Genomic DNA, 14,026 nt, shown 5'->3' on the forward strand with positions numbered 1-14,026 from the left:
ACCCCCAACCCGACTGCTCCCGTGGCCCTGAGCCTGGCGAGGACTGGTCCTCATTTGCCCCTTGCAGCTCCCGGCCACTCACGCTCCAGTCCACAGTGCTCCGGATCTGCCGCTCAGGCTCACTGCGTGGGGCCCCGGGAGCTGGAGGAGGGGGTGCCAGGTGCTGGAGGCCTGACTTGGTGATGGCTTTCCTACAGAAAAGGAGATAGCTGAGGCTAGCTGAGCACTCGGCGACTCTGCTTCCTTCCCCTCACCTGGGATCTCTGCCCTCACCGTGACCTCAACACCGGGTCAAGACAGGGACAGCGACAGGGAGGGCAGAGGATGCCCTAAGGCAGCCCAAGACTCTGAGAGGGTCCCCGAGGAGACTGGGCCCTCCTGAGAGTCCTGCTGGCTTCTGAGCATGGCTCAGAGCTCTTCCCAAGCCGGGGGCCCTCAAGCCAGCCCCCGGAGGCCACTCGCCCTGCTGGCTGCAGCTATACCTACGCAAGCAGGGCACTCCAGGTCTGGGGTCCGGCTGACTTGCGCCGCAGGGCTACCTGGCGTCTGCGGGACAGCGGGCGCACGCAGACAGGCATCCTGGGGCCAGCTGCGGTGCCCGAGGCTCTTCGGCCCCCCAGGCTGAGGTGCTGGCCTGAGGGCCGCTGCTGGCTGAGGGGCCGGTAGTAACCGTGCAGGCCCCAGAGAGCGCGGTCTTTCACCACGTCAGCGGGCAGCAGGTGGGAGGAGGCCCGGCGCCGGCGCCAGCGGGGAACGGGTAGCAGGGGCACGGCTCCCCGCTGCGGGGATGGCCCCGGCCTCTTGGTGCCTGGCTGGATGGCCGCCAACGACGCAACCGTCACATCCTCCTCCTGGACCCCCTCCTCCCCATCCACGCCCACGAGCCTGGCCAACAGCAGGGGTGTGCCCAGACGCGGGGCCCCAACAGCTGCAGGCTGCAGGGCGGGCACCTCAGCCACGGTGAAGCGGGGGTTGCAGGCAGGGGGCGCGGTGCTGGAGCGCCGGCGGCTGGAGCGCGGGGCCCCCACCCTGCAGCCCAGGAAGCAGCCCTGGAGCTGTGCACTGAAGCGGCGCCGCTGGACCAGTGAGGAGGAGGCCTGCCCCGCAGGCGAGCGGCGCCGGGCCTTGCCTGTGGGCAGCCCCACGCCGCCAGGCCGCCTCTGCCCCTCTCCGGGGCCTGGTGCCTTCCGCTGGAAGTGTCTCCTAAAGAAGGTCTCCATGGCAGGGGCAGGCGGGTGGCTGTCGGGTGGAGACCGGGGGCATGAGGAGCTGGGCCAGGCCATGGCGCACCCTGTGCCCGGGAGCCCCGTCACAGCCACTGCCCTTTGAGCAGAGAAGGGACACTTGGGAGGCATGGGGGGGGGGCGTCTGGGGCCTCTGAGCTCCGTAAACGGGGTGCCTGGGGGTACCAGAGGATCCAGCAGGGAGCCTGCACTCATCACTGTTCCCTGTGCGGCCCCAGGAGTGCTGGGTAGGAGGGACTGCCAGCTCCCCATCTGGGATGCCCTGTCCAGGCACCATGATCCACCAAGCTCTAGCCTAAAGGACTTCAAGTTCCTTGCCTGAAGCTGATGGAAAAGAAAAGAAAAAGGAAGGTGGAAGCCTGGAGCCGACCTAGACAGACTGAGGGGCTGAGGGCAAGGCTTTTCCTCTCCTTAGACCTTTGTTTTGCCACCAACACAGGGCAGGTTAGGCTTAGGTGTCCCTTCCTGGAACATGGCACAAACCAAGCCATGGTAAGAAAATGAGGCTCTCTGAAGAGAAAATCAGTCCTGATACGACCCCCTGACTTGCGGTCAGGCTGACAGTGGCACTAGAAATGGAGAGGATCTGACGTCTGCCTTGGGGATTGACAGCCCCGGGGAACTAAGGCCCCCCGAAAACTGGAGAGGCAGCTGCACAGGGAGAGGAGCCACCAGGGGGACTTTGTGTGGGAAGCCACAAGAGCCAAGAGAGTGCCTCTGGGCTCTGGGGGTGTGTGTGCTCTTGCTCTGAGGGGCTGACAGTAAGAACTTTCCTGGTCTTACCTTTCTGAAGAGGCACAGTACGGACATTCCATGTGTGCAAGAGCTGGATGATGTCAGAAAACCCTTGCAGCTCTGCTGCTGAGAAAGCCCATGAACTGCACCTTGACCTGGGGGCCAATGCTCGAAGCCCACACACTGAGAATTCCAGACACTAAGCTACCCAGAACTCCCTCCTGCAGGAGCCTTGGGGACCACCCTTGCTCAAGCCATCCTCCCTTGACCTCGTCTGAACACAGGCTCCACTTCCTTTGCCAGCTCACCTACCCCCTGCCGCCCCTTCTGCACAGGCGGCTGGGAGCACCTGCGCCCTCACCTCCCCCTAACAGTGTGGGAGGGGCAGGAAGCCTGGTATGCTTCAGGGGGGCAACGCCTCCAGAATTCCCAGGGACACCTGTGTCCTGCCATCAAGTACTCTCCTGAGCCCGGGCAGCCACAGGGAGGTCTGAGTCACGGCCATGAGACACCTGCCTGGGGCTGACAGGAGAGAGACTTCTGCTAGCTGAGGGCCTCTGAGAGAGGGTGGGAGCCCTGGACAAAAGGTGGAAGATGATGGGTCTGAGGAATCGGGACTGGGTTGCATGTCCAGCGCCTACTCCTCCCATCCACCACCCCCACGCTTGATTTGCTACTGCCCTGTGGGTCCGGGCAGGCAGGGCCCTAGATAGCTGTGGAGGTACTGACATGGAAGCACCCATGCCTGGGGAAGCAGTGCTCGGGTCTGTCCAGCTCCGGCTCTCTGCCTCTTACAGTCTGCCGGCCTCTGCAGGTGACAGGGAGAAAGGCAGGAGAGCTCTTGGCCTCCTCCTGAAGTCAATGCCATCATGGCTTACGTTTACTGAGTGCCCACCTGTAACAGGCATGGTTCTAAGCCCTCTGCAAACATGTGTACCATTTTATAAACCACAGCACCCTAGGGACTTCCCTGGTGGCGCAGTGGTTAAGAATCCGCCTGCCTATGCAGGGGACACGGTTTCGAGTCCTGGTCTGGGAGGATCCCACATGCCGCGGGGCAACTAGGCCCCTGAGCCACAACTACTGAGCCTGCGCGTCTGGAGCCTGTGCTCCACAACAAGAGAGGCCGCAACAGTGAGAGGCCTGCGCGCCGCGATGAAGAGTGGCCCCTGCTTGCCGCAACTAGAGGAAGCCCTTGCACAGTAACGAAGACCCAACACAGCCAAAACAAAAACAAACAAACAAAAAAAAAACCGCCTGCCAATGCAGGGGACACGGGGTCAAGCCCCGGTCTGGGAAGACCCCACATGCCACGGAGCAACTAAGCCCGTATGCCACAGCTACCGAGCCTGAGCGCTATAGCCCGCAAGCCACAACTACTGAAGCCTGCACGCCTAGAGGCCATGCGCCACAACAAGAGAAGCCACCGCAATGAGAAGCCCGTGCACCGCAGCGAAGAGCAGCCCCTGCTCACCACAACTAGAGAAAGCCGCGCACAGCAACGAAGACCCGATGCAGCCAAAAATAAATAAATAAATAAATAAATAAACACAGCACCCTAAAGAACAGATACTGTATCATGCCCCGTTCCTCATAGGAGACTGCGGAGGTAACTCGCCCAAAGTGCACAACTAGTCTGTGCGGAGCCGCTGCTGGAACCTGCCTCTACCTGAACCCCAAAGCCCGCGCCCCAGAGACGCGGCGGAGAGCAGGGTCTTCCCTGCTGGGTCACGAGCTGGGACTAAGGTGGGATGGGGGGAGGGAAGGGAGCCATAATAAGGACAGTAGCGGTCCCATTTACCCATCACCTACTATGCAACGGGCCCTGGGCTAAGTGTGTTCGTTTATCATCTCGTGTGATGCTGCTCACTACCACCACCTCCTGAGGCAGGCAGGATGGACGGCTCCGTTACAGCGATGAGGGAACAGGCCTGACGAGGTGCAGTGACGTGCTCCAAGATCACTCGGCTGGTCAGCGGCAGGACTGGGACCTGAACCCAGGGCTGCCTGACGCAGGGTCTGCTCTGCACCCAGGAAGAGGAGCCTAAAGGCCCAGCTGCCCACTGCCCCAGGGCACCGGCTTGCCAGCACTGCTCCAGGGTGTCAGCTTTCCTTGCCCGCCTGGTCAGGCCGCCCTGTGACAGCTGCCCAGCCCGGAGGAGATTAGTCAGCCGAACACACCGCCTGATGCAGAGTGTCACCCAGAAAACAAAAGGCCACAGTCACTGGGCGGGGTGGGGGTGGGGGTGTGGGTGCGGCAGTTGCTCTCTGGGTGGCAGTGAGGGCTGGACCCTGCCTGCTGCCCCAGACCCACGACAAGAGGCGCCGGGAGGACGAGATCGCCTGCACATCTGCCTCATGACACGGGGGCGACTTACAGGTGCTCCCCTACCGTGTTCGAGCCCACACACTGCCCTGGGGTCTCCTCAGGGGCCTGACGGTGCCGTCACTGCAAGCGGGGCGGGGCAGGCTAGGCCAGCCTGGCCTCGTGTGGCCATGTGTAAAGCCCCTCCCTCACGGGCCTCAGTCTCCTTGTTGGTCCAAGGGGGCAGTCAGCTGGCTGACCTGACACCTTATGACAAGCTCTCCTCTAAGGCACCCACTCCTCTACGCTCCCCCCAGGCCCCATGCTTCCTGTTCCTCCCGTCTCCATAGAAACCTCTGTCCTCTGGTCAGCAATGGCCTGACTCCTGACTTCCTATCTCTGCTGAGGCTTCTCCTCGGTCTGCTCAGAAGCCCAGCCTGGTCTCAGGCCTGCCCCAGCCTTTCCTCTGCTTGGGCGTGGAGCTTCTCCCCACAGCACAGCTCCGAGCGGCAGCTTCTTGTCACCTCACGCTCTGTCACCTTCCACATACCACACGGTATATGTAAAGGTCACCGGAGGACGCCCCACAGGGCTCTGACACCAACAGCAGAGCACAAATGGCTGCCCCTCAGCCTCCCGGTGGGGGACCTGGGGTAATCCTGTCACACCCGAAGGGGACAGAGTGGGAAAGGACTCACAGGCCCCGTCAACTGGCTGCTGGGAGCCTGGGGAGGACAAAGGATGCTACAGGGAGACACGCACAGTGGTGGCTGGCCATGCACCCCTGGTGAACAGCACCGAGGGGGGCTGCAGGTGGCCAAGCTAAGGCAGCTGCCGGGGGTGAGCAGACACGAGTGCCCCAGCTTCATCGGTGACTGGCTAGGAAGCACAGGACTCCTGGCCTCCCAGCCAGACTGTCTCACACCCTATGTTAGCTTCAAGTGGAAAAGCCCATGAGCCTTGGCATCCTGTATCTGCCATTGCTTTCTTGGGCTGACCAACTAACCTTTCCAAGTCTCAATTTTCTTATCTGCAAAATGGGGATGAAACGACCTAGTTTAGAAGGTTTGACATAAGGGAGATTCGGATGAGATAACGGTAGAAAGTACCTGGCGGCTGGCAGAGAGGAGGGGCAGGGCAGGGCCTACGCCTATAGCAGACACCAGGGCGTGTGCATAGTGCCACCTCCTGGGGTCTGTCTCTGCCCATGGTGGGGGTGGGAACCCGGAGAAGGAAGCTGGAGTTCCCAGGATGGCCACCCCCCACCCCCTGAGGAACAGAGCCTGGCAGCTAGAGCCACCTGGGTGTCTGCTCCTGCTGTGATGAACGCCCTCTGCCCCTGGCACCAGGCCTGGCCCCCGGAGACCCCTCTGTTTCCAGAGGTGCTCGCACAGGCCGCCCTGTGGGATTCGGCCAGAGTGCCCGTTCCACACTGTGGATGGGCCCCTCACGCCCCTCTTCCTGGTGCAGGCTGGGAATGGTGCAATGTGGCCCCATTTCCAGCAGCCCCAGAGCCGGGGCCTGGAGCTGCTTCCCCAGGGTCTGCTGCTCAGAAGCCACCTCTGGCTGCTTTGCTCCCACGGCCCTGAGGCTGAGGTCGGAGGGGAGGAGACGGGGACGTCTGGAAAGGGGGCCTGCCTGGGGCTGGTGAGCCAGGTCTCTGTTCACTAAAAGGATCCTGCCCAAACCAAACCAAACCAAACCAGAATGCACAGGTGGGGAGAGGTGGGCCAGGGCTGCACGGCAAAGGAGGCGACCAGGCCAGTCATGTTTACCTCAACAGGGTCCTGCCCTGGCTCGGGAACAGGAGCTCAGACAGGAGCTCGGTCGGCCTACGCTTTGCCGGTCCCTTTCCATCAGCTTCAGGAGCCTCGACTGGGGATGGTGGTGCCCGGCCCACCCTGATCCACCCCTCCCCAGGCCCACCCAGACAGACCCAAGAGGGAGGAAGCAGAAGGCAAGGAAGGGTTGAGGCGAGCCCCTTTGACCTGATCTGGAAGGCAAGGCAGCAGGCAGGAGGTGGGCCAGCGGGCGGGGGCTGGGGTCCGGCGGGGGCAGGCGAGCCCCGGCTCTGGCTCCAGCTCAGGGCCAGCCTCCGGCTGAGCAAGTCCTAGTTTGGGGAGTGAGCTGCTGTGGTTGCTCCCCTGCCCCCTCCCCCTCGCCACCCTCCTCCCCCACGCCTGAGACGGCCGTTATGAAAATAACCCGGTAAGCGACTGCACTTCCTCTCCCAGCAGTGCAAGCAGGCGGCAGTGGGCGGGCACACACACGCGCACGAGCCTCGCCTCCTGGCTTCTCTTCCCAAAGTCCCCAGAGGCCGGCTGAGCAACAGCTCAGTAGCCTCCCCTCCACGCGGCCCCTGGTACAGCTCAGCCCCTGCCTCAGCTCCGGGAGGGTTGGGGGGAGAAGAGGCAGGTCACCCTACACCCTCTCGCACCCACTGGACAGGTTTTCCGGGGTCTGGGGAAAGCATCTGAGACAGCTAAGCACCGGCTTCAGACAAAATAACCACAAAAATAAGTTCTATGGAGTGTTTTACAACTTACTAATAAGCACTTTCACAAGCATTGCTGGACAGGAGGCTTGTAATTCCCCTGTGCAAGTGGGTGGCATTTCGCTCCCAGCTGAACCCCCAGGGCACCTGAGGCTCATGGAGGCCCGTGACTGCCCACAGCTCAGAAGTGGCTGAGCGTAGCCTCCTGATCCTGGGTTTCCCAGCCCTGCCAAGGGGGCCTGTCAGATCTAGAAGAAAGCCAGCCCATGTCACACCCATCCTGCCTAGAACGCCACCCCTCCGTTAACACTCCTAGCCCCTAGGATCTAGAGTGGCAGCTCTCAAACATCCTGGTCCCAGGACCCCCATACACTCTTAAAAATTATTGAAGCTCCCCAAATGGTTTTGTTTATGGGGGTTATAGCTATTAACATTGACCATATTAGAAACTAAAACTGAGAAATATTTAAAATGCTATCATTCATTTGTTGAAAAACAATAAACCCAGTAACTTAATATAAATAACATACTTTTATGAAAAATAAACTGTATCTTCTAAAACAAAAAAGTAGTGAGAAGGGTGGCATGTTTTAATTTTTGCAAATTTCTCATGTCTCGCTTAATAGAAGACAGCTAGATTCTAATATCTGCCTCTGCAGTCAATCTGTTGTGATATGTTGTTTCGGTTGAAGTACATGAAGAAAATTCTGCGTCACGCTGACAATTCGTGAGAGAAGGAAGGAGCATTTTAATAGCCTTTTCACGCAATTATGGATATTCTTCTCTGCTACTACACCAAAATATGACAAGTGGTAGTTTCTTAAATGTTAGTGGCTACGTGGAATCTGAACTTTTCACTGGTCTGTCTTGCATTCTGAATTTTGAAACATCAAGCATAGGTCATTGGAGAATATTGGTTTCCTGAGTTAGGCAGATCTCCACACACTGGAAAAAAGTTTCCAAAATTTTAATTTTCACTCAAATTTTATCAATAGCAACAAATTTTATCAATAGCAACAAATACTGATACTGTTTTTGAAGTGACAAGCTCACTTCATTCATTTTTGAGAAAACGTCTGCTAAATATCCAAATCTGAAGAGTTCTGTCATTAGGTGTTCAAGTTTAAATGGTGTTCCTTTAAAAAAAAAAAAAAGTGACGAGTAGGGCTCGCAACTCAGTCACAGAAGTGCTTTTTCAAGACAGTCATCATAGTTCGGTTTGCAGCAAAAGTGCCGTATGTATATTTCACATTTCTTCACACAGAACTTTTAAAACAGTGTACTCACGGATTTACGCTTTAAAAGATTAATATATTTACTGCATTTTTCTTGTTGTGAGTGTGAAGAATACAATGGCTACACGTTTATGTTGGGGCCACTGCCTTTGTCTGTGCCGAGGCTCCAGCAGTTTTACCCACCGTTGCTTTTATACAATGAGTACAAATCGCAACACAGTGAGGAGGACACAAACTAGGGCAGCGCTGAAAGTATTATTACGAAAACAGTGTTGACCTCAACCATACCCTGAAAGGGTCAAGGGCAACCCCAGGACCATACTTCGGGAACCACTGATTCAGAATGAATTCTAAATCCTCTAGCCTAGCAAACGTGGTTTCTGCAATGTGGCACTAACTCAGCTTCCTATGCCTTGATACAACCCTTGGTGCTAACCAAGGCAACTTATTCTCCACCCCCTAATCTGGCTGAGCCCAAGCTCACTGCTGTGTCCTTGCACATGGCATACCTTCTGCCTGGAATACTGGCCTCCTTCCTCACCTCATATCAAAATCCCACCCGCTCACAGCTGCCCCAGCCAAGAGTACCTCACTCCCACTGATGACTCCACACCACCCATCTGGCTCCTCTGCCATGGGACCCCTGGAAGTCCTGATTCTCTCAAATCCATATGCCTCGTTCCTCCCACCCACCAGACAAGTTCCTGGGGGGCCAGGGGCCAGATCTAGTGCATCTGGGCAGCCCAGCACGGTGTCTGGCAGTGAGTCCAGTGTTGACTGCTGATTGGCTGAGGAGGAAGGAACAGGGAATTCCATCGGGGAGGGACCAGAGCCATAAGGGGAAGAGAAGGGTTTCCTCCACCTCGGGTACCCCACCCGAGGGCTGACCACAAGGCCCAGGCTACTTCTCTTTGCTGGGCACAGGGGGATGGCAGCAGCCTTTGTTTTAGCAGTTGCCTTCCTCTCCTCTCCAGAGGACCCAGAGAGCGACAGCTGAGGTTCCTTTCCGGGCTGGGTGCCACTGCCCACTCCACGTTCTCCAAGGCTTTCCTTATGAAACCTGGCAACAGGGTTTGGTGACATGAAGTCACAGGTGAAGATGTGGGCAAGGAGGGGAGAGGAGCGGCTGCCTCAGATGCGGGGGGTGGGGGGGGCCAGGCCAGGACCCAGCTCTGAGCTCCTTGCTGAAACATCCCCAGTCTCTCTCTCCTTCTATCCTGAGTCCCTGTCTCAGGGTCTGGCTCCTGGTAGGCCCTGGAGAAATGTTTGTGGAATTAATGACTGACTCATGCCTTTAGAGCCTCCCCTCCAAAGCATCCTCCCACTGCCACCAGAATTCATCCTAAAGTGTCCACGTATCCTTCAATGGCTCTCTACTGTCAGGGAACAGAATGCAAAGACCTGGGCCTGGCAGTCAACAGGCTTCTCGGCCTCCTCTCCCGTCTCGCTTTCATACTTTTTACATTTTACTTGACAAATACATAACTCACTCTGTGCCAGACACCGTCCTAAGTGTTTTACAAATACTAACTCATTTCATTTCATAAAAAGTAATAGTATTATTCCCACTTTACACATCAGAAAACCGAGGCACAAGGAGATTAAACAACTTGCCGGTGATCACGCAGCTAGTAAGTGGCAGAGCTGGGACTCCAACCTAGGAGTCGGCTCCAGGTCTATGCTCTCAACCCCTCACTCTACCTCTAGATGCTTCTGTCAAGCAACACACAGGGGTCTCTTCCTGCCTGTGTGCGTGGCACCTGACAGTCTCTCTGCCTGGAACACCATTCTCTTTTTCTGCTCAGTGAACTCTCCTTCATCTTTTTCCTCTCATCTTTTCAGAGCTGGCTCAGATATCGGCTCTGCCAGAAAGTTCTCCTCAGCCTCCTCTCCCGCGCGCTAGCTGCTCCCACGCTCAGGCCCTCTCTTGGTTGCTCTGGGCCATCAGCGCTGGTTTGCAGCTCGGTATCCCCCACCAGACCGTGCGCCCCTGGGACCATGTGTTACTCGTAATTGCATCCCCAGGGTCTAGAAGCGCTGGATGTGGTTTGAAGAGTGAATGGAGGGAAAAGTGAATGGTCCAGGCTCAGTCTCAAGGATCACGCTGAGAGCAAAGGGCTTTGGGCCAGCGCAGTGACCCAGTGGCTGGCCAGTTCCGGAGGCCTTCCTGCCAGCCTTGGGTGGACAAGTTGCTGGTGTGGGCTGAGCTCCTGTGTCTCAGAGGCACATAGTGAAATCGATCCCTGATGGGAATGCTGATACGTCTCCCTCTGAGTCTCCCAACACCTTGTTGGGAGCGTTACGAAGCCCCTGCTGGCCCCCACGTCCCTCTTCTCTTGTGACTGGTCCCTCTTGTTGCCTTCTCCTGTGTCTGCAGCAGGCTCCCATTCCCCATCTGCCAGGAGCAGCATTCCCCCTTATCCCTCATTCAAAATTTAACTCCCCCTCTGACTCTTCTGACCAAGTTGCTCCCTCCTCCATCTACTAGAAGATCTTCTTAGAATCAGCTGTCAGCCCCCAGGGCCCCACTCGGCCTCCCAGGCTTCATGCACTCCACACAGGGTTGTTTTTTTTTTTTTTTTTTTCCTGCCTCGAAGACAGAAAATGTGCCTCCAATCTTCCTGAGAGGTCACAGGGGTCAAAGGTGCTTTCCGAGGATTTGGACTCAAAGGTCCAGAGGTGTCCTGCCTCTGACCGGCTACGCAACCTCACCTCAAGCTGAGTCTCTTACCCTGGCTGGGCCTCAATTTCCTCATCGGATTAATGGGGATAATACCACCTTGTCTTCCTCATGGGATATTGCAGGCTTGAAAGAGAAAGTGTTCATGGTAACCCATTCCTCAGTTTACCAAAACTTTAAAGACAGAAAAATAACTCCAGAGGCCTAAAAATTAGGAAAACCACTTTAGTGCACAATTTGGCTACAACTATCTTAGCTGAAGATACACTGCTCTGTAACCAAGCACTGGTGGACAGAACACACAAGGAGCCGTGTCCCAGCACAGTCTCTGAAGGATTACTTGCAATGGCAAAAAAACTACCAACAACCTAAATGTCTGTCAACAGTTACAAAAAGGAATGGTATATGGCAGTTAAAATGGCTTCACACTAGTGCTCATGTTTCAAGACAGTTAAATCTCTAAAACAACATGGAGGGAAAAACCTAAATTCAGAATACATACAATACACCATTTAACTCAAGGGCAAAGCCGTACAAAACAGTACTATGTGTTACTATGGATGCATACATACATAGGAAAAAAAAATCTTAAAACAGGCACGAGAATATAAACACCCAAATCAGGATTGTCGTTTCTTCTGGGGAGGGAGACAAGGAGGCCTCCATCTCTGTCTAAGGCAAATATGGCATAATGGTAAGATCTGACCAAGCTAAGTGGTAGGTGTTAACGTTTTTCTGTATACTTTCCTCATGGCAAATACTTAATGCTTTTCAAAAGATTTTTAAGTATTAAAAAAAAAAAAAAAAAAGGCCCCCAGAGGGAGAACAGCTTCCGGGGGTTGCCCTGGGTCTTCCATGGGTGGAGTTCAGCAGTGGCATGGAGCCCCAAGTATTCCTTACACTGTCTCCTGGTAGGAACCCCATATCCGTGGAGCCGGAAGGAAGGTCTCGCCCGAAAGGATGCCTTTCAGAGGAGGGCGAGTGGCTGACAGGTTGCGTCAGTGGGGTGTCTGCGTGGGCTAGGGCCCCCTTTCACAACCACCCCCGCCCCAGTAAAATGTCAGCAAGCTGGGGAAGGGGGGCGGAGAGACAGGCAAGCTGTTAACCCGCGAGATGCTGCGGCGTGGGCGGTGCAGGCCCAGGCTCCTAGACAGCTATTTTGGTTCAGCCCTGGCAGGGGAGAGGCCTCTATGTGGGAGCTCTGAACTGGCGCTAGGCCAGGTGCAAGCGGCGGGGAGGTCTCTACAGTGGAGGGAGAGAGCTGGGGGGGGGCCCTCCCTCTCTCTTCAGACCTCTCACCGTGAGGCCCGGTGCGCTGTGCTCTCCTCCTCAACACCTCCCCCCAGGCCACAGGCCACCCACCGACTCCAGGGTGATATCTGGAGCTCCTGGGAACACGTCCCTCGAGTCGTCTGCTCCCTGCACTTTGAAAGCAAGATGAAAGGTCCCAGACTTGCCCCTCCACTCCAGATCCAGCCAGGGAGCCACATGACACCCTCCTTACAACCCGGGTCTCCCTACCCAAGGGTCTCCCCATCCCCCCACCCCGCTCAGCCTTGCTCCCCGTGAGGCTAGGCTCCTGGTGGCGGTCCTCCCTTGAGGTTGGGGCACAGATCATTTCAAGGGCCTCACTCTACTCCCACACAAGACAAAGATCTCTCAGTTTCAAGGGGTTCAAGCACTTAAACCCCTTCTTAGGCTCTACCAGCTTGGTGATGGGAAAATAAAAGAATAGAAGGAGTGCTAGTAAGTAGGGCAGGCTGGTGTTATGAAAAGATACTTGGGTTTGGGCTCCAGCGTAAGCTGCATGATCCTGGGCCAGGCCCCTGACCTCGCTGAGCCTTGGTGTCTCATCTGTAAAACGGGAATAAAATCAACTACAAGGTTGTTCAGAGGAATACATGAAATTGATGGATGTACAAGCGTCTGGCAACCATTAATGGCCAGAGAAAGGCGAGCTGGCACATCCCCTGCATCCAGATGAGTGTAAGAGGGGTGGCGGGTGGGAGAGCTCATCCCCTCGGCCTCTCCCTCCTCTCCCTGGGCCACAGAGCCCTTGGGCTCATCAAACCTGCTCTGCACCGCCGAACCATGCCTCTGGTGTCTCAGCTGAGGAGGGGGGCAGACGAGGAAAGACGGCAGAATGACAGCTCCTCAAGGGCATCTGGTCATTGCTCGGGCCTGCCCTCTGCCACCTGAAGCTGCCTTCCAAGACTCCCACCTGTGACTGGAGTGCCAGGCAGGCCCGGTGCTGAGAACCGTGGGGTGGGAAGCCACATGGCAGCCCTATGTGAGGATGATATCCTAAGGGCATCAGGGGCTCCCACACATGAAGCACAGAGGAAGCAGTTCAGGGGGGCAAGAAATGAGTGCCTGGCATCACCCAGAGGTGCACCCTGCTAAGCTCGCCCAGGAGTGAGGGGAGACGGTGAGCCTGGATGCAGGTGCAGGGCTTGCCCCCTCCTGCCCACGCTGCCCCGCCCCCCATGCCGACCTAGAGAATTACTCAGGTGGCGGCAGGGGGGAGGGGAGGCGGAGGGCAGGTCGGAAGGTGCCGGATGAGGATTTCTCAGAAAGCAGGGGAGCCTTTGGGGTCCTGTGATGTGGTACGAACTGACACGCTCCTGGAGTTAGGGGACTGGCACTGAAGTCCCAGATAACCCCTAGTTAGCTGTGAGACCTCAGCCCAGTCAAGGTCAATGCGCTGGACCTCAATCTTCAGAGAGGGGGAGGGGTCGGGCCAGCTGATGTGGAAGCTCACGCCCAGCCTGCCTTCTGCCGCAGCCAGAGCATCAGGTAGCTCAGCAGCGGGGGTCTGTGCGGGTCCACTCACAGCAGGCCTGTGGTACAAGTGGACGGACGGCAGCAAAGGGACTCTCCCCTCTCACGGCCCCACCGTGGCAGCTGTCGCCCCCTTGTGTCGCTCTAGCGACACTGCAGGGCCAGTTTCCAGTCAGCTCCTGGACCTGGAAACTCTCTCGCCTTTGTCGGGGGACAGGGACCCAACCTCTGCTTCTCCTAGGGACCAGCACAGGCCAAGCCTCGGGGCCAGCATGCCCATTCGGCTCCCCCTCTGCTCGGGGGGCGACTGGTGAATTCTGGAGAGGGCTCTAGGAAGCAGCAGAGGCAGGCCTGTTTCTCCTTCTCCCAGGGTCACTCAGTCCTTCCTCCGTCCTTGCCTGGGAGGACACCCACTCTCGTGCTCTCATTTGCCAAGTGAGAGTCCCGGGCGGCTCCGCATCCTGAGACTTGACCTTTTCGGAGGACGGCACGGAGAAAAAATGACGAGCTGCCCGCCCCCTCCCCTGGCCTGTAAGCCAGAGCCGCTGGCGG

The 14,026-nt window shown here is 57.0% G+C and overlaps 1 protein-coding gene across 6 annotated transcripts in view; it reads right to left on the reverse strand.

Moving 5' to 3' along the window:
- DGKZ (diacylglycerol kinase zeta) overlaps window positions 1-14,026 on the reverse strand; it is a 30,224-nt gene that overhangs the window by 11,771 nt on the left and 4,427 nt on the right. For 2 of the 6 annotated variants that reach the window (XM_060105492.1, XM_060105491.1), the window contains exon 2: window positions 83-191. The exons of 1 other annotated variant lie outside the window; for it this stretch is intronic. In XM_060105492.1, coding sequence (XP_059961475.1) covers window positions 83-191 — 109 coding nt within the window. Of the gene's footprint in view, window positions 1-82; window positions 192-486; window positions 1,463-14,026 lie in introns of those variants that run through there. 3 more of the 6 variants (XM_060105489.1, XM_060105488.1, XM_060105490.1) reach the window with 3 other exon arrangements.

Source organism: Mesoplodon densirostris, chromosome 7, assembly GCF_025265405.1.
Source record: "Mesoplodon densirostris isolate mMesDen1 chromosome 7, mMesDen1 primary haplotype, whole genome shotgun sequence".
Taxonomy (NCBI): domain Eukaryota; kingdom Metazoa; phylum Chordata; class Mammalia; order Artiodactyla; family Ziphiidae; genus Mesoplodon; species Mesoplodon densirostris.